Source organism: Danio rerio, chromosome 3 (assembly GCF_052040795.2).
Source record: "Danio rerio strain M-AB ecotype USA chromosome 3, GRCz13ab, whole genome shotgun sequence".
NCBI lineage: Eukaryota > Metazoa > Chordata > Actinopteri > Cypriniformes > Danionidae > Danio > Danio rerio.
The window spans coordinates 18,645,001-18,669,307 of record NC_141023.1 but is presented as its reverse complement, the minus strand read 5'-3'; the positions used below and the strand labels follow the sequence as shown (position 1 = coordinate 18,669,307).

General features: G+C 38.3%; 1 protein-coding gene across 17 annotated transcripts in view; it reads left to right on the top strand.

The window, feature by feature from the left end:
• The window catches only part of rfx1a (regulatory factor X, 1a (influences HLA class II expression)), a 63,573-nt gene that overhangs the window by 32,155 nt on the left and 7,111 nt on the right, over positions 1–24,307 (top strand). For 6 of the 17 annotated variants that reach the window (XM_087241869.1, XM_087241880.1, XM_087241871.1 and 3 more), the window contains 11 exons: positions 486–583; positions 1,221–1,617; positions 7,340–7,521; positions 9,868–9,987; positions 10,077–10,210; positions 12,357–12,475; positions 12,927–13,036; positions 16,113–16,264; positions 16,504–16,601; positions 19,482–19,631; positions 22,975–23,183. In XM_087241869.1, coding sequence (XP_087097995.1) covers positions 486–583; positions 1,221–1,617; positions 7,340–7,521; positions 9,868–9,987; positions 10,077–10,210; positions 12,357–12,475; positions 12,927–13,036; positions 16,113–16,264; positions 16,504–16,601; positions 19,482–19,631; positions 22,975–23,183 — 1,769 coding nt within the window. 17 annotated transcript variants of the gene reach the window in all.

Sequence of the window (24,307 nt, the reverse complement as noted above, 5' to 3'; positions counted from 1 at the left end):
AACCACACAGCAAGAATACTGCCGGTCCTAGTTCGATAGGACCGGTGAGTGTTTCTGTGGGGAGTCTGTATGTCCTTCCCGTGTCCGCGTGGGTTTTCCCCGGGCTCTCCGGTTTCCTCCCACCATCCAAAGACATTCAACATACTTAACAATCAAGCTGGTCTAATTCCTTACGTTCCCTTAGCTACAGCGGCAGGGGAGTTCTGAGATCCACCGAGCTCGGGCTCCCTTCTTGCTCTGCCAACGGGAGGAAGCCCCGGGCTCGAGGAGCCCTTGAGCTCGGGGCTCTCTCCCGGGACAGCATGCCAAATAAGCTTTGTAAATCATCAGCTAAGTGTGAACTCTTGAAATGTGGATGATGTTTTTGGGTGGTACATAATACTAAAAGGTTGGGAAACACTGATTCAGTGCATTAAACATGGCTTCACACTTAAAAAAAAAAATTGAACTGCGAAAGTGTGATGATGTGTATTTTGCCACCACAGGTACAGCAGCAGCTCCAGCAGGTGCCTGTCCAGCATGTGTACACTAACCAGGTGCAGTATGTGGAAGGAGGAGAAGCAAACTACACCACCAGCACCATGTGAGTATTTACAAGAAGCATGTGCTGAATCAGCCATAGGGCTTTTCATGCTATACATGCCTGTAGTGAGATGCTATATATATATATATATATTTTTTTTTTTTCCAGAGTAGACAGTTAACTCTCTGCTGAAACCTTTGCCAACCACTGGTTAAGGAAACTTGTTTTAAAAACAGGACTGATTACTGATATTTACGTTTACTCTTTAAGGAACACTCCACCTTTTTTGTAAAGGGCCTAATTTTACACGCCACTTTGACTTAAACAGTTGAGTTTTACTATTTTTAAATCCAATCAGCCGATCACTGGGTCTGGCAGAAGCGGTTTTAGCTTAGCTTAGCATAAATCATTGAACCAGATTAGACCATTAGCATCTCACTCAAAAAATGCAAAAACAAATGTTTTCCTGTTTAAAGCTTGACTCTTGTGTATATGCATCATGTAATTAGACCAAAGATATTACGCAGCACCTGAAAATAGTCCCCAGCTAGGTAACTAGGTAACAGTGCTGTGTAATATCATTGTGCGTGCTGCAGCAATTGTACAGCAGCAAAGTTCTTTTTAAAGCATCACTTAAGGAAAGCGCTGTGTTTGATTACAACCCAGAATCCTAATAAGCCTCTTTATTTGCTCATAGTCGTTCCAGCAGTTTCCCCTACACAGAGACCCCTCTGTACACCCAGAGCAGTGCGGGACAGTACTACGAGGCCACCCCTGCCTCTGGATCTGAAGCCGCATCCCCCGGCACGCCTCTCACCGTCTCTGTCACCTCAGGATCTCCAGGTGTGCCCATGTTTGTGGCAGGGACGGGGCAGATTGTGGCCAACCCCACCACAGCGGCAGGCAGTGGGGTCACTGCAGTAGTAGCAGCTGCGGGGACGGCAGCTAACGGCTCTGGAGAATCTGCCGGAGAGGCTAACGGTAGTGGCGGCAGCTATGTGATCCAAGGTGGCTACATGTTGGCCGGCACCGGGAGTGGTAGCAGTGGAAACGGTCACGGGTACCCGCACCCCACTCGCGCTTCTCCAGCCACCGTGAGTATAAATGAAGGCGAGGACAATAGCGTGCCGTCGGCAGACAAAAAGGTATGACGACAACAGGGGGCGGAGCTTAATCGTCACCCATCGCCACTCACTGACTGCCCCACTCTACCCGAACCAGTTTAAACGCATGGTGATGATCTCATTGCACATGTCAGAGAGCACAGTGATACTCAAAAATCGGAATTTAGATCAGTGCTTCGGAATATCTGTCCTCGCACCCCACCGCTCTGTATATTTTGCTAGTTTATTATTTACCACACACATTAGACTGAGAAAACCAGCTTGTTAAGGCCATGGCATACTTCAAACTATCTTATTTGTCTTCTTCGTGTTGATCTTTGACGGCAAAGAGTGGTATAGTATTTTTTAACACTCCAAATTACTCATAGAAAAGATGTGAAGTCACGAGGTGGGCTCTTTGTTGTGTGTGTGAACACTCTTGAGTTAAAGTTTCCAACCTCAAAAAGATAAAGTCTCTCTGTGAGTGATCGTACCAGCTCTGCTTCTCAACTGTGTATTCATGTGGATAGTGATCTTGTTTTGGATCTTGATCTTCTGGTTGACCCCCGTGGAATGAGAAATAAAATGCAGGAAAGAAATTGCATGTCAAAGAAGGCAGAGTACCAGAACACACCCACCAATTGGTCCAATGGTAGCTTAAAGGTGTTTAGAAGGCAAAACAAACCCCCTTAAAAGTTCACATTGGTGAGCTGTTTAAACTGCTGGAACAAACAAAAAAAAAAACTTCATTTCAGCTAGATTTTTCAATATGACTTCATTACAGTTCGTTTTTTGATTTCGGTTGAAGCATATCGGGGCCTTTAGAAGAGCTCCAGGGTCCTACACAGTGCTTGAGCACATGGAATCATCATAAATTTCACACACACAACACTTACTAGAGAAGTGTGACATAATATACCTACATGTAAAATAATATATAATATACACTCACCGGCCACTTTATTAGGTACACCTTACTAGTATTGGGTTAGACCCTCTTTTGCCTTCAGAACTGCCTTAATCCTTGGTGGCATAGATTCAAGAAGGTACTGGAAAAATTCCTTAGAGATTTTGGTCCATAATGACATGATAGCATCCCACAGTTGCTGCAGATTTGTTGGCTGCACATCCATGACGTGAATCTCCTTTCTACCACATCCCAAAGGTGCTCTATTCGATTTAGATCTGGAGTCCATTTGAGTACAGTGAACTTATTGTCATGGTAAAGAAGCCCGTCAGAGATGATTCACAGTTTATGACATGGTAATCTTACTGGATGTAGCCATCAGAAGATGGGTACACTGTGGTCATAAAGAGATGGACATGGTCAGCTACAATACTCAGGTAGGCTGTGGCGTTGAAACAATGTTCAGTTGGTACTAATGGGCCCAAAGTGTAACAAGAAAATATCCCCCACACTATTACACCACCACCAGCCTGAACCATTGATGAAAGGGAGGATGGATCCATTGCTTTTTATGTTGTTGATGCCAAATTCTGACCCAACCATGCGAATGTTGCAGCAGAAATTGAGACTCGTCAAACCAGGCAACATTTTTCCAATGTTCTGTTGTCCAATTTTGGTGAGCCTGTGTGAATTGTAGCCTCAGTTTCCTGTTCTTAGCTGACAGAAGGGGCACCCGGTGTGGTCTTCTGCTGCTGTAGCCCATCTGCCTTTAAGTTTGATGTGTTGTGTATTCAGAGACGCTCTTCTGCATACCTCGGTTGTACCGATTGGTTATTTGAGTTACTGTTGCCTTTCTATCAGCTCGAACCAGTCTGGCCATTCTCCTTTGACATCAACAAGGTATTTGCGCCCACAGAACTGCCACTCACTGGAAATTTTCTCTTTTCCAGACCCTTCTCTGTAAATCCTAGAGATGGTTGTGTGTGAAAATCCCAGTAGATCAATGTCCAGAAAAGGTACCAAAAACATTGTCTAAACAGTCCATGTGACTTCAGTGGTTCAACTGTAATCATACGATGCTTCAAGCACACTGTTGTGGGCAAAAAATGATGAATATTGGAAAAAGAGACAGTAGCACAACATGTAAGTGTCATATTTCCCACAGTAAATTCATTTACTCATTACTAAATTTATTCATTTGGTGTACAAAAGTGTTCTTGGAGCTTCGTATGATTACAGCTGAACCACTGAAGCCACACTGAAGTTTTTGACAATGTTTTGGTTCCCTTGCTGTCTATGGAGGCTCAGAGAGTCTAAAATATATTTATTTGTGCTGATGGATGAAGGTCCCAAGAGACTGGAAAGACATTAGACTACTAGAGTAATTAATAATTAATACATTTTCCTTTTCGCAATAACAAAACTTTTAAATTCACATATTAGACTCTAAAATGCTAAATTTGAATAAAACATATATGCTCCGTTTGAACTGGAATCATAACGGAATATCCTGCAGAGTGCCCATGACAGACCATTAACAGTCAATTTGGGACAAATGTAAAAAGTAAAAAGAATAAAACATTAAAAAATAAAAATTTAATTTCCTGAATAAAATAAAACAGAAAAAATGTGCAGAGCAGTGGGTTGCAAGGACTAGAATCGAGAACCACTAATCTGGAGATGCACCGATCGACTGGCCATAAATTGGATTTGGACTTTTTTTGCTCCAAACTTTGGACCACTTTTTATTCTGGACTTGCATACAAACAACAGTGCAAAGATTTTAAAGTACAACAAGTGTAAACGAAACGTTAATGGTTCCACATGGGGTCTAATCAATATTTCTGCGTCTGTTTGTTTTGTCTTTGGAGTGGATTATAGTTGTATTAAAAAAAAAAAACTCACTGAGAGAAGTAACAGTTTTTAAGGAAATACTGCTAGAAATACTAAATGAAAATAGTAAATGCTTCTTTGAGGGTGGGAGGAGTTTATTGAAATATATAAGGGGACTATTACAAGTTTTTTTTTTAAGATTATTGGCATATAATGCATAATAAACAGTGCATGTGTTTTGTTTACAGCACTAACCATGGGAATGCCATTATTACTACAGAAAGAGAGTGAATTAGCCTTTTCATTTATAACTTTAGATTTATATTTTGAAATTACACCATTGATATATCTAGTTTATGCTTAATTTAAAAAGTCTGTATTGGAATTTTTGCACAAAATCAGGCTTTTAAAAAATGAAGATTGGTGCATCATTATATAAATCATTTCAATTTAACAATAAAAGCCATTAGATTAACTTTTTTCTCCCAGCATGCTACTTCTAGGATGACACATGTCCAGTTGACATGAGTGACGCTTGCTAAGCCTTTCACTGTGCTGTCATGTTCATCGCAGAAACATTCAAATTCAGTCATAATCATATTCATGATACTCATGAGAGTCATATGACCTTGTGTTCATATATAAAACACCCTTCAAATTTTACCACACACACATTTATAAAAGTAATATACTTAATGATTGAGGCATTCCATCGATTGACCGTTTCATTGCATACTCACCTTGTATGCCACGGCTCGCAAAAACAGCTGTTGAGAGGCATACAGCGCTGTGAAAAAGTGTGTGCCCCCCCTGTCTGACTTTCTCTCTGATATAGATAAAAAGCAATGTGCCTACTTGCAAATAAATTGTTCTAAACTAATTTTCCACTGTTATTTAGCACAACATATACAGTAGGTATAAACATGAAGGTTTAGGGTTGGTATAAAAATCAAGCAAAATATTTATTCTGACCTGTTCTCATTAAAATATATAAAAAATAACTAATTATGCTAAACATCGGTATGAATTACTTCAAAATACTAAATAAGTTAGATTTTAAAACATTACAGTTCTTGTTTTCTTAATAATACCGTTTCGATTTCTCTCTATTTGTGCTTAAATAAATGTAGCCGCTGTGATTATAAGACGTTTCTTTCAAAAACAGAAACCAAATCAATCCAACCCTACAAACTTTACTGATGGTGCAAGGTCATTCAGCCAAACAAAAGGTCTGTCTGCCAAGCAGCTTTTGTTTCACCATTCACCATACTTCTTTTTTGAAATACTGACAAAATAAAGAAATGAAAAACAAAACAACTACCACAAAACACATGTATAATTAAAATTGCGCAGAGAAATTCAGATAAAGACATTCATATTCACAGCACTGAATGCTTCATGGAAGCTGTCAGAATAACAATATTTTATATAGGCATGGCTAATTATTGTCATTTGTTGCAAATGTGAGGACACTGTGTTCATTTAAGGTCAACATAATTTTAAGATCCACTGCAAACTTGCCTATTTGTGTTGGGATAACATGAAGAAATTAAGTTAACTCATCAGTCTTTACAAATGTAAATGGATTGTTCAGCTCATTTTAAAAAAGTAGTTTGAACAAACAGCATGCATAATGTTTTTGAGTGTGTTCGTGACTTTTTATCATTGTTTTTCATCAGCTTTAAATCGAACTACCGGTTTAGTAAACACTGTTTTATGTTGACTTTAAACAATGTGTCAAAGAAAATCTCTGCATGAGTGCATAATTGCCTCGCATAATGGTGATTCTAGAATTGGAGATATATTTTTCGCTGTTGCCAAAATACGAATCACTTCCTTATGGGTCTGTGTACCAGCGTTTAATTTTCTTTCTTGTCAAAATGAAAAACGAATAAAAGGTTAATTTATGTCTAATTTGAACCTTCTCACGAACATACAATTTTTTTTTCATATATTTATTTTTGTTTTCGTCACATTTTGTTCTGACACACAAAATTAAAATGCGATCCATCTTTCAGATGAGACGTTAAACTGAAGTCCTGACTCTCTGTGGTCATTAAAAACCCATGGCACTTCTTGTAAAGAGTAGGGGTGTAACCCTGGTTAAAATTTCCTCCAAATTTCCTCCATTGGCCCTTACCCATCATGGACCTCAATCTTCCCCATCTACTGAATTGGCTCTATCACTGTCTCTCCACTCCACCTATAGCAGGTGTGTGATGAGCGCACTTTTGCTGTTGTTTTGTGGCTGCCATCGTCTCATCCAAGTGAATGCTGCACACTGGTGGTGGTGTCGAGAGATCCCATTGAAGCACTTTGGGTGTATGGCCATTCACAATAAATGCGCTATATGAATACACATTATGAAATGAGTTCATTTCAATGGAACCGAGACCACCTCATTCAGGTGATCTTGGACTGATTGATTTGGCGCGGATCCGAGCATGATTGCAGGATTCACATATGCCAAAAAAACATGCTAACTGGGTAAACGAGACAGGTTCCGAAACAAATGTCTAGATGTGAAAGTCCCCCAAGACTATATTTGCACGCAGTTGACAGAGAGTCGCAGCCAAAGTAAACTAGTGACAAGGCAGCACTGGCCCAATCGGGCCAGTGATTATATTGTCTACTGTCCCGAAAGTCTAGACGCTGGCCCCAGGCCATCGAGCAGTCCTTATTGCCAAGCCCTGCCTTGTAATCAACAGCATTGTGTGAAAAGTTATTAAAACAAATAATAATATAGAAAACCTAAAAAAAAAAGATGCGCAATTTTGAAGCCGAATGTATCTATAATTATAGAATCACCCATATGCATGTGCAGTGTCTCTGCATGTGAAAGTGTTCCCACATGTTTGCATCTATACGTTTGTGTGTATCAGGACATCCTTTAGCCTGGGCACTCTGTCTGAGTGTGTGTGTTTGGCTGTGTGTGTGTGTGTCTTATCCCGGCAGCTGTCCTCTGGCCCTCAGGTGCAGTGGTTGTTGGATAATTATGAGACAGCAGAAGGAGTGAGTTTGCCCAGGTCTACACTTTACTGCCACTACCTGCTGCACTGTCAGGAGCAGAAGCTGGAGCCAGTTAATGCTGCATCCTTTGGGAAACTGATCCGTTCTGTGTTCATGGGCTTGAGGACCAGACGTCTGGGCACACGGTGAGAGAAATCTGGATGTAACAATGCCCTCTGACTGGTAGTACAGTGGGGTGTGTGACATTTTTTGACTATAATAATGCTGTAATGATTGTTTTCTATTTATGTGCTAGATAAAATTATTAAGCAATTCGCTCTGTCTGCAAAAACAGCATGTGAACAGGTGCACTGACTTTTAATCCTACCCATCAGATTATGCTATCAACACTGTATTTGAATGGTTCTGCGGCTGGGGTTAGGGATTAGGTAGATTAGGACGATGTCACAGCTTCATATCACACTACATCACATAAAATTTACACTGCTCGCAAAATCTGATGGGTAGCATATTGCGTCATCACAATGTACTACCTACTGCACTTTTTGAATAGGTGGTAGGACAATCTGACTAGGTAGGACACCAGAAATTGCTGAGACAGTATCAGGGTGTTCGTGGAGTCCTTACAAGACTTAAAATGTCATAAATTTTAAAAACAACATTTTAGCCCTAAGAAGTCTTAAATTCACTAAAATATTGTGTTGTAGGGTCTTAATTAATTACCTCTGTCCAAGCAAAGCAACCCAATCGGGCCGAGATCCATCCAATCACCAACAATCCATCAAAAAAATGTATTGCAAAGAGATACAGCAAACTCTCCTAATTAAAATCCATACACTAAAAAGAGTTACATAATTACACATGATAATAATAGCGCAACATATCCTTTTACATGATCTTCCATTTATATAAAGACTATTTACAGAAGTAAGGGGGAGCGGACATAATGTTTATAAATAGACATGAAACTTAAGGTTTTATAACAGAACCACATCAGGTTGAATAGGAGATATAATCTATTTGAACCAGCAACTACTGTATATGTTTTTGATTATACTTTTATTTTCACTATGTAATATATATATATACTTTTAACAACGTTAAACTTGTCTTTAAAATAATTAAACATTTATGTTGAAAACAGGGTATACAACTAGAGTTTTGTTTTTTTTTGTTTCGACACATTAAAATATGAAAAAAATTAGCCCAACTGGGCCATTATCAACAATACCTAATGTTTAGCCATGTAAGTCTTAAATTGAATTTATATTGGTCTTAAAAAGGTATTAAAAAGTCTTAAACCTGACTTGAAGAAACCTGCAGAAACCCTGAGTATGTTTATGTACTTCCAACTAAAATGGAATATTAAGTTGGGGGAGGGGCTTTTTTAGCATAATCTTTTCTTATGAAAATAAAGTTAAGAGGGGCATGGTTAAGAATATTGTGACTGAAGTCCAAACACAGAAGAAAATTGTCTGACTTCGATTGAAGATTTCCAAACTTTTTTTGAGTTGATTAACTTGCATGGATCAATTTTGACTTCAGGTACAATTTAAGGACTTGTGTTAATTGATGCATAAAGCAGCTAAAAGCGAATAGCAGAGCAGAGCAGAGCTCTTCCAAAAAACACTCCAACTGTTGGAACATTAAAAAAAAAATATTATTAATGTTGAACATATTCTGGCAGAACTGTAATTGTATGGATACACACACACACGCCAAACAGCAGGTTGGGAAAGTGCATGTCAGTTCAAGAGTTTACACTTAGCTAATGATTGATTATAAAGCGGATGGCATGCTGTACCGGGAGAGAGCTCATAAGATCCTCAAGCTTGGGAGGAGTAGGGGTGGATTGGGGAATTCTTCAAAACGAAGATGACTGTGTTATAGAACTTAGGTTATGTCTGATTGGCAAGTCAAGAATTGGCTAATGCGGGACCAGCCGCGATCAATCATAAGCATGTGATCCTCTCGGGGTCGCCACAATAGAAAAAACCTCCAACTTATCCAGCATACGTTTTACACAGCGGATGCCCTACCAGCTGCAACCAATCATAGGGAAACACCCATACACTTTCATTCATGCACATACACGATAGCCAATTTTCTTTATTCAATTCATCTATTGTGCATGTCTTTGAACTGTGGGGGAAACCCACACCAACACGGGGAGAACAAACTCCATTAAGAAATGCCAAGTCTCAGTCGGGACTCGAACCAGCAACCTTCTTGCTGTGAGGTGACAGTGCTAACCACTGAGCCACCGTGTGACCTATATACTCTATATTAGGATATGTTACTTTAAAGAGTAATTATGCATTTTTCCAGTTTTCCCTGTGTTCTACATGAAATAAATACAGCCTTTGTGAACATAAAAGACTTCAAAAACATTTGAAATCGGAACCGACTTGAAACTTTTTGAATGGTGGTTTTGAAAGTGTCTGTGAGTCACGCACACGTGATTAAACGCCTCCATGATCCTCAGGTTCAGGTCACACAGGTGCACTGAAGCTTTGGTGTGTTTGTTCCAGAGGGAATTCCAAATATCACTACTATGGCCTGCGGATCAAAGCGAGCTCCTCTCTGCTCCGGCTGATGGAGGACCAGCAGCACCTGGCCATGAGACAGCAGCCCTTCTCCCAGAAACAGAGGTGAACACTCATGCTCTCTGTCAGTTCTCACTGTCAGTCTCTCCCTGGATCCTTCATTTCTCAGTCCGTCTGATTGTACGTCCCTGCAGGTTGAAGCCAGTTCAGAAGGTGGAGGGAATCACCAACGGGATGTCGTCAGGATCTGGACAGCAGCAGCAGCAGCAGCAGAGCTCGGGTTTGTCGGACATCAGCACACAGGTCCAGCAGTACCAGCAGTTTCTCGGTGAGTTATGGCAGAAGCCTTAAAAGTCAGACACGTAACACTAAAAGGTATTCTTTGTGCATTTCAATCTAGTGGGAATGTATAAAGCTTTTGAAAGTATTGTTTAAAATGTGACCCTGGACCACTAGTCTAGCGAATATAGCCTAAATACTTTGTACAGGTCAAAATGATCTATTTTTCTTGATGCCAAAAATCATGCAGAAGGTCCACACTCATTAAATTAATACTTTATATATCTTTATTATGCCACAAATCATAAGAGTCTTAAGTACAGATCATGCTCCATGAAGATATTTTATACATTTCCTACTGTAGATACTAATTGTGTGATTAGCAATTTTCACTGGTAAACAGTTCAGTTAGACAGCTGTAGAGAAAATTTTCTTTTGGGTTTTTTAACCCTCAGATTTGAGATTTTCAGTTATAGTTATATCTTGATTTAATCTGACTTTTCAAACGTTTTTTATTCAGCTCCGGGTGCTCCGGTTTCCCCTACAGTCCAAAGACGTGCTATAAGTGAACTGAATAAACTAAATTGGCCGTAGTGTAAGAGTGTGAATGAGTCTGTATAGATGTTTCCCAGTACTGGGTTGCAGCTGGAAGTGCATCCGTTGTGTAAAGCATATGCTGGATAAGTAGGCGGTTCATTCGACTGTGGCGACATCTGATGAATAAAGGGATGGGGTTTGGTGCCACATTTTTTGTTTTTTTTAAATCATACATTTTTTTTTGACTGAAATCAAATTTGTACGAATTAGCCACTAAACTGACAAAATGTAAAATAGTTATGTTTCCTCATGAGATCAGGGTGGTTAAGCTAATGAATTAACTTTGTTATTAAGGTGTTTTTGCAAAACAATATAATCAAATTTACTAGATTTCCTAACAGTTGATCAGCTTCATTGTTAAGAGTAGCATTATATTTAATGTATGTTTTTTTTTTGGAACAATAATTAGGAATATCTAAAATAGATTTCAAGAGTTCACACTTAGCTTATAAGTGGCTTATAAAGCGGTTTTGTATACCCGGGAGAGAGCCCTAAGCTCATAAGATCCTCGAGCACAGGGCTCCCTCCCGTTGCAGGGCAAGAGGGGAGTTTGAGCTCAGGTAGATCTCGAAACTCCCCTTCTGAAGTAGCTAATGAACAGATAGATTTTGTGCTTAACAGATACCTACTTACTAGGTGCATACCTATGATGCCGATTTGGATTAGTCAATTAACTTAAGTCGCATGTTTTTAGAGAACCCGGGGGAAACCCACGTGGGCACGAGGAGAACGTGTAACCTCCGCACAGAAACGTCGGCTGGCTTAGTAAGGACTAGAACTAGTGACATTCTTGCTGTGAGACAACAATCTAAGAAAGGAGCAGGAGAAGGGGTGGAAAGGGGATACTTCAAAACGAAGATGACTGTGATGTGTACCTTAGGGCATTTATAGTGGCTTAGGAATCGTCTGATTGGTGAAACATGAATCAAGACCAGCTGTGCACATGATCCTCTCGAAATTAGTTTATAAATAAACTTCACTTAATGTGACCAGATTTAATCATTTCCACTAATGAATGAACTGATTTTTAAAACAATTTAGTCCATCTGATTTAAATAAAGAAATGTATAATGAAACATCTAACCAAGTGTTTAACTTAAACTACATTTTACTTTAGTATTTTTAAAAACCCCAATTTCAGTTACTTAAAATTAACTGTTTGAACAAATCCAGCTGGGTCAGTTGGCGTTTCTGTGTGGAGTTTGCTTATTCTCCCCGTGTTTGTGTGGGTTTCCTCTGGTTTACCCCACAGTCCAAAGACATGTGGTATAGGTGAATTGGATGAACTAAATTGGCTGTAGTGTATGAGTGTGTTAATGCATGAGTGTATGGGTGTTTCCCATTACCGGGTTGCAGCTGGAAGTGCATCCGCTGCGTGAAACAAATGATGGAAGAGTAGGCGGTTAAATCCGCTGTGTCGGCTTCTGATAAATCAGAGACTAAGCTAAAGGAAAATTATTAAATAGAAGTTTGAACAAATGTTTTTCCTCTCTAAGTAAATGATTTCAGCTAGACGTTAGTCATGTGATCAGGTGTCTTGTCCCGAGTGGATATTAATAACACATCAGCATATGGTTGTTGTTATTCTTGATGTTTAGATGCGTCCAAAGCTCTCCCAGAGTTTCCTGATGTTGACCTGCAGGGTAAAGCTTTACCAGAGGGCATTGAGCTGGAACATCTCAAGAGTTTTCAGCTGCTCTACAGAGAACACTGCGAAGTGAGTCTTCTCTCGAAGTTTCAATCCAGTCATTGAGTGTTAGCACCTCAACAGCTTTCTGTATATAAAATCCCTTAAAGGGTCATGAAACCCCCGTTTCAGTTTAAGTCTACCTCAGGGTTTGTTCCCCAAAAGACTCAGAAGAAATTTTGAATATTTCTGCATGTACTTTAAGTAAATATGGTCACACTTTATTATGATGGTCTGTTTGTTGAATTTAAGTTACATTGCATCTACATGCCAACTAATTCTCAATAGATTAAAAGTAGACTGTTAGGTTGGGGTTAGCATGTTCTTGCAAAGTTTCTTATAGTCAGTTAAATGTCTGTTGAAGGAGCATATCAACAGATTTTAAGCAGACAGTCTACTAATACTCAAATGGACCATCAAAATAAAGTGTCACAATAAATATCTTTCAAGATGGTTTAATTGTTGTTTTGGGTTTCTTTAGGCCATTCTGGACGTGATGGTCAACCTTCAGTTCCCTTTGGTGGAAACTCTTTGGAAAACGTTTTGGAGGTTCAGTGAAAATCAGGCAGGAGACTCGGCAACACTAGCTGTGTAAGTTCGCATCTCAACACAACAAATTCATTAATACAAACGCTACATGCCAAGATTTTTATGCTTTCAGTAGAATTTCATCAAGACGTTCTACTGAACAAGGATGTAGTCCCTATGAAACCAGAGATGTGAAAGCTTAATTCAATGTTTTGAAAATTTGAAGTGAAACAGGAAGTCAGGGCAAGACATATTGAGCATATCCTCTTTTTTTAAAAATAGCCAGTAGCATTTTGTTTATCACAGTTCAGCCAGAGCCACTGAGCTCAGTAGAACTGCATCTAACGACTGATGACAGCTACAGTAATAGTCCCTATTACCATTTCTTCTTCTAATCTGCTCTATATCACTCTAAAATACAGCATTCAATGCAGAACTCAAATGAGTCTGATCAATTTCATGGTTTGCGCTGACTAACAATTACTTTCCCCACTGTGCTTATGTCTCTAAACCAAAAGAAATCTATAGTTGGGTTTCCATCACTATGTGTTAATGCACATTTTAAATTGTTGCATGAGAAACCAATAGTATCTGCACATGCGAGTTTCAGACATGCCGTCTTGGACACATGCACTAAACAGAGCTGTTGACGTCACGGTGAGGGGGTGGGGTGAGGGGCGGGGTTAGGTGTACACATTAAAAGCAGGGATGCAGTCCCAGATTGCATATGCACTCGGTCTGCAGCCAGAACCTTCTCTGAGGCCCCTTTTACACTATTACATTTTCGTTTTAAAATGCATAAGTTTTGCTACCGTTACGCCTTCCATCTACATTACCACAGAGTTTTGAAAATGCTAAAGAGGCTATTTTCATTTTAAACCCTGCTGCTCCGTGTCAGTGTGGATGGATCTAATTGAGCCTTTTCCCTCAATATTAAATAGCCTACACAAAGTTCAGTCTTGCATCCTTTTCTTCTAAGTTCAGACTTCGCAAGTTTGATATGGAAAACAACCTCTCGAGGACACGTCGGGTAAATCTTCAAAGGGAACAGTGTAGGCTACATTATAACGTCGTTCACATCATCCTGGCTTAACTGTCAGTTTTCATTCTGATATTAACAACTTAACAGACACCAAAAATGTTGAGGCGTCATGTAGCTACATATTTGTATGACCGTCATCTTCATAACATAACTGCCTCCTTTCATTTTCATTGAAAATACAAAACATACCATCTCTTTTGCTGAATATCAGTTTTAATAATCAATAATGTCCATTATAAAAGTTTAACATACAATAAGTTAATACATTATTTGAAATAAAGGCAAACAATCTGTCAAATTTGTAGAATCAGTGTACACTAATTATTAACTTATCTTTGCGCTTACCTGAGTACAAGTAATAGATTCAAAAGCCCAAAGTTGGGGTATATGTCATCAGATATAATCAGCAAGATGAATTAAACATCACGTTTAACAAATATAGTGAGTTTAGATCCAGCGGTAGATCCTTGATGAACATTCCGACGTGCACTGCTCTTACCTGAGGTTCCGTGCTCAAAGCACCCGCTGACTGCCTGGAGCTCAGACATGCACGCTGCAGTGCATGACAGAGTGTGTGTGTGGTCAGGTGATGTGCGTTTTCAGTGGTATAGTGTGGATGGACAGTTGTTCAGAAACACCAAAGACTATAGAATACACAAGACATGTCACTCGTATTATTTTAAATGGAAAAAAGTGTAACGGTCAATATGGCTAATCAAGCCCACCTTCTAGTGGAGGAGCCTGAATTGTAGACTGACAATACTCCGGGGGAGGGGCTCGGACCAGACATGAGCTTCTGCAGATTTTGCGTGATTTGAACATTTTGAAATGAAACTAAAGAGACAGTTGCTTAGTTTTATTGGTGATTCCTAAAATGAAATTCAATCATAAACTTGGCAAGTAGGTTTGGAGAATTTGATATTGATTGATTAATTGATATTCAGACAGAATGCGCGAGCATACTGCCCAAGAAGCGTTTCAAAGATGGCCGCCGAGTGATATGACTTGTCTTAAAGGGACTTTGGAAACACTAGGTGAAACGCCAGTGTGGACGTGACTTTAGCGTATTAGTGTAAACGGGGCCTGAAAAACAAGTGATGGAAATGACAAATAAATAAAAAAATCTCTTATTTCACACTTAAAAATATTAGGTTGTTTGAGGTGGTTTTGGACTTCTGTGAAAAAGGATTAATGTGAATAATGAGAGATAAAACCATGTTTGTCAAATAAACTCTCACAAAGAACATTACACCAGCATGAATAATCAGCTGTTTCCATTATGGCTGTCTTTTTTTATCGTTGCTTACTAGGTTACCAATACTACCATCAGCTGTTCTAACGAAAACAACAACAATAAACTATGTTTAGTTTGATCTGTCTCTTATTAAGCTCAACTGCTCTGACTGAGCTGTGATAAAATGCTACTAGCTATAAGTAAAACATTTAGGTAAAATCTATAGCTAATTATATCTATATATAAACTATCAATTTGATTATGTAAAGCATGTTTTAAAGGTCCCGTTTAGCGTTTTGATATGTGCATTTTTATTAGGCATTTGAGGTAATCGCAACTAAAAAGATAAGGAGGGGGTGGGGCATCGTGTAGCCCCTCCCCTTTAAAAAACAGCCAATAGTGTTTAGTTTTATCACCGCTTTGCCAGTGAGAGTGGTTGAGCTCAAGGGCATCAAATTTGAAGCGTCTTGGAGCGGCGGAGCATGGCAGATACTAGAGAGCATTTGATTGGTTTCGATTTGATGAAGTGTGAGGTGACGTGAATAAAACTGTTGATCCATTTCGGCGTAAGAGACAAACTACAAGCTTTACATGTTTATATCGACTTTCTATCGCATAAAAGCGACTTCTGTCACTGTTGTAGTGAGCACTAACTTAAAAATATCCTAAAAACTATCATTACTGATGCTAACATCTACAAGTTTTTTATTATTATTATTTCAATTACATTGGACTTATAAAGCAAAGTTTTATCATGTTGAAACCATAGAGATTTGCGTTTCAAATATAATATAGTGCACTTCATAGGGTTAATGAATAAGATATATAAGACAGTAGCCAAATAAATTTTTTTTATTCCATAGGCACGATGAGTCGGAGAAGAGGCTACCCAAGACATGCTTGGTGATTCTCTGTAAATATGAGCCGGTGCTTCGCTGGAGTCGTGACTGCGACAACACACTGTACCAAGGCCTGGTGGAGATGCTCATCCCAGACGTTCTGAGACCTATTCCCAGTGAGTTCCAGGATGTTCTCTCGCTCCACTTATCACTATGCAGCCTTATGTGCCAGAGCTGATGGTGATCCATCAGGTGGCTCACTGTTTGCCAACAGTGGCCTATTTTTGCTCACCATCTCCTTGCCAACTTGGATGTAGTTCAACATGAGTGCTGCTGGTGGTACCAATTACGAGTAAATCATCCACTGCCAGACAATATAGTGTATGTTGCTGATATATCTTAATTCTCTTTCCAGGTGCCTTAACACAAGCCATCCGAAACTTTGCCAAGAGTCTTGAGAGCTGGTTGACTAATGCCATGGTGAACATTCCTGAAGAGATGGTTCGTGTCAAGGTAGGAAATAGCAACTAAATGTTATCATTTATTTGTCGTAATCGTTTCTAAATGTGCTTTTACATTTGGTTTGATTGCTTTGTCCATACCTGAAAATGCAACAGTCTATGGACATTCTATTGAAGGATTTCCCACCGACTAGTAAAGGAGCCAATCGTCAGTCGCTATAAAATGTTTCTCTGGAGGAGGGTCTGAGTCTAAATGTGTGTTCTTAATGACACTTTCTGCAGCAAATGTTGCAGTCGGAAAAATTGCTGGAATATCAGCGAATACTTGCCTCACAGACATGACAAATAAACCTACATACATTAAAGCTTGGAATCTCTACTGTTAAATTAACTACATGGTGCGTCTTTCCTATCTGACCTCATTATTTGAAATGAATTCCTGCCTCGGCCATTTAAACACTAAAGGTGTATTCACATCAGACGCAAATGAAGCATCAAGCGAATATATGCTGTTTTTCAGTCTTCCTAAAGCATATAAACACAGCCACTCTCTCAATAAAATCCATGTTATCCATTTAGCAATGAAGCTGGAGCATACCTGCCAACACTCCCGTTTTTCCCGAGAGTCCACCGTATTTCAGACCCATCTTCGACCGATTTTTTCAACACATTTCTAAACTCTCTAGTTTTAATAACTTATTTCTAATAACTAATTTATTTTATCTTTGCCGAAATGACAGTACATAATAATTCACTAGAGATGATTCAACACACTTTTATACAGCTTAAAGTGACATTTAAGGGCTTAACTAGGTTAATTAGGTTAACTAGGCAGGTTAGGGTAATTAGGCAAGTTATTGTATAAGGATGGCTTGTTCTGTAGGCTATCAAAAATATGTAGCTATTTAATTGGTGATTTTAAATATGAAGTTTAATTCTAAGCTTGATTAACAGCTTCCCCATTCAAAGAGATAGGAGTTGCACTTGCATGGCAGAGAGACATTTTAAAGATGGCTGCCAGGTAACATGACTTGCCTTAAAGTGTTTATTTCTGCTCCTAGGTAGCAACAGCGTGAACAAAACATGCAATGGCTAGATAATGTTGCTTGTTTGCCTCAAGTTTGAACTTTGGACTTTCATATGCAAAGTGCCAACACTGAGTGGCAAGTGCATCCAAAAGAATGAGAGTTGTTTTCTGCTGAAGTGGAGCAGAAATTAAATATACATTCTCTCTGCTTGCAAATTGTCTTTTTGGCACAGATTCTATGTGGGCCTTATCAGCTTATAATTGGTAGTGAACACCACAAAAAGTCTGTTCTTGTGACTAATTTTGTGTATGCAGGGTCTAACAGAATGCAAAAAACATGCTTGTGACACATAATCAGACATACATTACTAAACTGAGGAGGTTCAGTAATGAAAATCATAGTTTTCCCAGATATCATACCTTCTGCAATAACCCTCATGCACACGTCTGTAATTGACTACACTTTTGTTATGTCGGTGCCTGTTTTTGCCCCACTGACTTCCATTATAACCACAATTTTTAAATGCAAAGCCATGACGCCATAACATGATGCATTCTTGATTGTTGGTGGTTTTCCCTCTTGGGAAGAGGTCAAATTTGTCATTTTTACTGTTGATCATCATTTGGCCTGGCCTCTATATGGATTTCTATGGAGTGAAACAGCAGATTATAGTGTGTGTGCATAAATACACCAAATTTGTTTACTATGTTCTGAGAGCTAAGCTGCTTATTTTGATTTACTTAGACATTTCAAGGTAAGTGCACAAAGGTATCTCACACTCTTACACACACACACTATAATCCATATAAAAGCCAGAAACTAAGCTTTTTGCACTGCTACTGTTGTTTAACAGTAAAAATTATTCATTTAAGCTCTTCTCAAGAGGGAAAACCAGCATCAAGAAACCTCTGTGAAGTTGGCATCTCATAAAATAAATAATCTGAGATATTAAGCATTATATTTTTTGACCGTGTGACGTCACTTTCCACCCCATGTTGCTAAAAACACTCCAAATCAGCACAAATTCATTTGTGCTCGATTTGTGCAGTTAAAACAAACACTTTATATATATATATATATATATATATATATATATATATATATATATATATATATATATATATATATATATATATATACATACATACATACTGTATGCGTTCTTGTGGGTTTCGTTTCCACACATATATATATTAGGCTATATAATTTTCTGTTAATGACAATATATATATATGTTTCACTTTTATTAATTTAATCAACTACTTTGACCAAAATGAGCCAGGCTTTACAAACTATTCGCAGCACTAAAAGTATTCCCCTTGGAAGAATAGAAAGTCATTGTGAGAATAATTTTACGGAGCGGTACATGTTGTGTCTGCTCAGCCAGTGCGTGAATTAATTGCTTGATGCATCACTGAGACACAGCGTGCAGCCCACTGGGATCTGCAGACATTTCCAAAACGGCAGCAAAAAGGGAAAATCAGTGCATTGAGGATTTGTCCAGTGTATTATTGAGCCATTTCTAATTGATGATTTCAGGTATGGCTACTTTGTGTTTGATAAGCAGGTAATAAACCTCTCTACTTCAGTGTTGCGAATGCGATCTGCTGATCTAACAGACACAGCGCAACATGATTTAAAAACAGCAATGAACTCCTTGTTGCTGGTCAAAATGAACCTATTTAATACAAAGCTAAATGCATTTCTCCACTGATTATTTAAACTAATAGGAACAAATAGTCTTGGAGAAAAGAATGTGAAAATAATGAATGAATGAATGAATGAATTAATTAATTAATGAATGAATGAATGGAATACCTAGAAATACTTTATCTACACACATCCATCAAAATTAATCAAACATTTGACAATGTTACTATTAAATATAAAACTCTTTTGTTCAGGTGACATCTGCAAGTGCGTTTGCTCAGACTCTGCGCAGATACACCTCTCTAAACCACCTGGCTCAGGCAGCTCGAGCCGTCCTGCAAAACACTGCGCAGATCAACCAGATGCTCAGCGACCTCAACAGAGTGGATTTTGCAAATGTGCAGGTGTGTGTGTGTGTGTGTGTGTGTGTGTTTGTGTGTGTGTGTGTGACTGGACAAATCCCTCGCATCCCAGCCAGACTTGAGGTTGGGTGCTGTATTTACTAGTGCTTTCATCTGTCACCATCTGAGATGAACTCATTTTTTGACTTGGTGTGGCTGTGGGTGTTTGTGGTCTGTCTATTAGGAAAGCGGAAACTTTAGTGAGTGTTTAAAATAACATACAGTTTGTTTCTTTGAAAGAGATTTTAAAAAGGGTTTTTACTGAGTGTATGTAGTCATCTAGCCAACAATTCTGCCTAAAATGACTCGCAGTACATGTATTAATGTAACAATAATGCAATGCCTGCCACAACCCTGGAACCCAGCCACAAAATACTAATTACTAAAACACTAATATTAATATATAACCTCTGTTTAACAAATAGCTTTTAAACCAATGTACAGTAAGTTCATTGGAAAAATTATCAAATTTAGCATGATCACCTTTGTTTTTATGGGTTTTATGAAGTACCGGATAAGAGTATGTTTATTAATTTTTACATAAATATGTAAAGTTGAATAATGGTAAAACATTTTGACAAGATTTAGTTGCATTTAAAATGCCTTCTATATATATGAAATCACAAAATATGGTGTAAAATTTGTTGCAGGCTTCATAGTGGGATGTCTTGTCTTTCAACTATAAACCAAGAAAAAAAAATACAATAGAATTGTCAATCAATAAAAGAAAAAAAAAAATCTTACTAATGACATGATGTAGAGTTGAATAAGGCTAAAATCACATATTAAATTCTGAAAAGTTGCATCACAATTAAACTATGCATTTATTCATTTGTTTCTCATTATTAATGGTATTTATTAATATTTTTAATTAATTTTCAAATAAGTCATTTTATTAAGAAATAATCCAATTATTTCTTAATAAGACAATCATCATGTAACTGCCACCAGTAGGTGGCAGTAAATCATTAATGAGTAAAGCTGCAGTCCACATTTGGAGTAAGGTCCGAGCGTACTCACATTATGCTATCCGAACCGTGTCCAGGCTCGTTTCCTGGATCGTTTGAGAAGTGTGAGCGCAGTTCACCTGTGCTTTGGCGCGGTACGCTTGTAGTGTGATTGCAAAGTGCGCTTAAATCCGAAACTGAAGATAAGACGTGACTTTTAAGAGACTGTTTCATATGTGTTTATTAATCATTCTTACTGTTCAATGAATGCAAACTGTCGTAGATTATTTAAGACGCAAACCCCTCGCTGCATGACAGCTGCACCTTCAGCAGACCTCCTAATTCCTGCAGCACGAGGACTTGATGATTGTTTGCGTGGGTGTTGAGATCCCGATCTTTTAATGATTAATCGTGCAGCTTACACTGAATGCATTGATGCAAGCTAAAGTAGTGACGGAAAACACCTTGAAACACATCCCAAATAACCTACCACTATAACTTCCTCCGTCATCATTATATTTTACATGAAAGCCTAAATGCTTTCATACATGTGATTTGAATGACGCGAGAGGTGATCTCTCTGTGATCATTACAAATTTAAGATTAATCTACAAGTAAACAAAAACTGATCCACGGGTAACGTGTGTTCCGAAACGTGGGTTGTGATCCATATGATCAATCCCTTCTGTTCAGAAATTTCAAATATGGACCAATCGCTTGTCTTTTTTAACGTCTAATCATCTTGTTTAATCCTGCCCCTTTTTGCAGTGCCATACAACAGAGTTTTGCACGCGTAAACTCTAGTGTGACCATAGCATTTGTCAATTAATTAATTTAAACGACTGATTCATTTAAAAGTGATTTACAGCTATTTATCTGAGTAGCTCATAGAATCATTTCATCAAACGTTGAAAAGGTAGATCTAACCTATTAGACAGTTCTTGTGTAATTTTAGAAATGAATGGGGTGCGTTTAGCTTTGAGTAAATCACAAATAGCTTTGAGTAAGTTCACATAATCACATAACATTCATATTGAAAACCGAAGGAAGTAAAGCGGAATGAAGAATAAAAAGTGTCTTACAAAAGGGCATTCAAACACAGAGCCTGAGATTTATTTAAATTAATCTTATATGTGCTATATTCTCCAATAATAGAAAGAATTGGCTCAACAGAGGTTTCAGGATATTTAACATACATTAAAACATCGTCAGCATAGAGTGAGATTTGATGCTCCTCTTATCTAATCCTGATGCCGTGTAAATTTGTACTGGCTCTCACGGCCGCTGCCAAAAGTTCAATGACCAATGTAAATAAGAGAGGTGAGAGTGGACAGCCTTGGCAGCAGACTCTATGGACAGGAAATCTATTGGATATTAACCGGTTTGTATTGACTGCTGCCAAAGGCTGCGAATATAAGAGTTTAATTAAATTAATAAAATTACAACCTAGATTTATCTTCTCTAACACGGCAAAAAGAAAGGGCCACTTCACCCTATCGAATGCCTTTTCGGCATCAAGCGAAACACAAAGTAGGTTCTTTGCTCATGTGTACATAATCTAGGATATTCCACAATCTGCAGATGTTGTCAGAGTCATATCTATGTTTTACAAATCCAGTTTGATCCGGTGAGACAATAGATGAAAGAATGATCCTGGATCATGTTCATCACCAATCAGCTGTATCGTTTTTATATCACTGATCCATCTCTTTAATTTACTCATCCTGTTTTATTCCATGACTAACTTTCACTTAATTTCTGTATTGTGCTGTAATATTTGCTGAAGCCAGTGTGTGCACAGATTTCCACTTGTGTTTTGACCAATGTTTAAAACCTTGTGACTAAAGAAAGGGGACCAATATGCACACCAACATGCAAAATGTATGATGCAAAAAAAAGTATAAATAAACGAATGAAATAAGCCTGACGCCACATTAAAAATAATCTCAACCAATGAGATTGGCACCTTTGTTCATAGCCTTGAGCTGCTGAAGCTACAGTAGACACTACTTGGTGGAGCTCAGGAACAAAAGGGTCAAGACAAACACACATTGTGTACCATAGTATTTCTGTTTTCCACTGAGTGCCATTTAATGGCAGGGAGTAATTTTTGCATGTTCACTCTGCTGATCTACAAATATTTGACGATAAACACAAGTGAGTGAGCCTTAAGCCCCTTTTTAACAAAGATATTAGGCTAATAAACACAATTACAACAGATTACATACAAATGATTTATTATCTCTGCATTTAGCAATTTTCCACCACTTCTAATACAGTGGTATTTACTGTGAAATAGTATTATGATTCTAATAAGCTGTCAGGATGAGTTTGATGAGTTAGTGGGAAATGAAATGGTACAGTATGTGATTGAGAGTGTTTTTCTAAATGTCCTGCAGGAACAGGCCTCATGGGTGTGCCGGTGTGAGGACCGGGTGGTGCAGCGGCTTGAGCAGGACTTTAAGCTGACCCTTCAGCAGCAGAACTCTCTGGAGCAGTGGGCCGCCTGGCTGGATGGGGTGGTCTCGCAGGTCCTAAAGCCCTACCAGTCCAGCGCTGCTCTTCCAAAAGCAGCTAAACTCTTCTTGCTGAAGTGGAGCTTTTACAGGTAAACCCACTTTTCTGGCCTTCTTAAAAATGTTCTCTGAAGGCCTTGGTTTTAAAGGGGTTAGTTAGTTGTACACTATTATCTTCTTTCAGTCCAATCCATTCAGAGGAATTCATTTTAATATAAAGTGCTTAAATCCACATATAAATAAAGTAAAGTATACACACACACACACACACACACACACACACACACACATATATATATATATATATATATATATATATATATATATATATATACACATATATATATATGTGTGCCTCACACAGGAGGTAAATAAAGGTCTTTTGAAGTGATTTGATGCATTTTTGTTACAAAAATATCTAAAGTTTCAGCATATTAAACTATAAACAATTTTCGCTCAATGTACAACACACATTCAGGAGTGGACAAGACCATCGATCGTCAGATTGGTGTAGCAGGGCATAGCGATTTCCCTGAAGCCACGCTTTATTTTGGATAAATCTGAACTTGATTGTAGATTTTACAGCTTCAAACCATCAAAAACAAATTCTCTGAATGAATTCAACTGAAAGAAGAAAGCTGGGGTGCTTTAAGGGTGAGTATATCATTGTGTGATTTTCATATATGGGTGAACTAACGCTTTAAGATGCGTTTTTGTCACCCTGATCACAAGTGTGCGATGCTAAAAACTGGTGTGGACTAATAATGTTTTGAACTTCTTCAATTTTGCCCACTTCCACCAGGGAAAGTGAAAAGTTCAACAGGTCGCATAGTTTTCATAATGAAAACGGTTTTATGGTTGAATGTGTTTAAACAGCCACAGATGACCAAATAGATTATGCTTCTACTGATCTAACCAGTGATTTAATAAATAAGATAAAACAAGGTGATCTTAAATCACTGCACTGTACTTGTTTTTCCACTGAATCACACCGAGCGCTCCCCTAAAAATGATTTAAAACAATATAAATTGCACTGGGTATCGAATCAGATGTCCTGATTTGATTCTAATTCACAAGCTCTCTCTCTTCGATTTGATTATTGATTTGACTCAGTGAACATTATTTAAATCAAAAGCTATTGATGTATACAAAAATGTGAAAATCAGTGAAAATGTTATTTCAGGAATATGGCTGTAATAAAACTTCCTATTATTC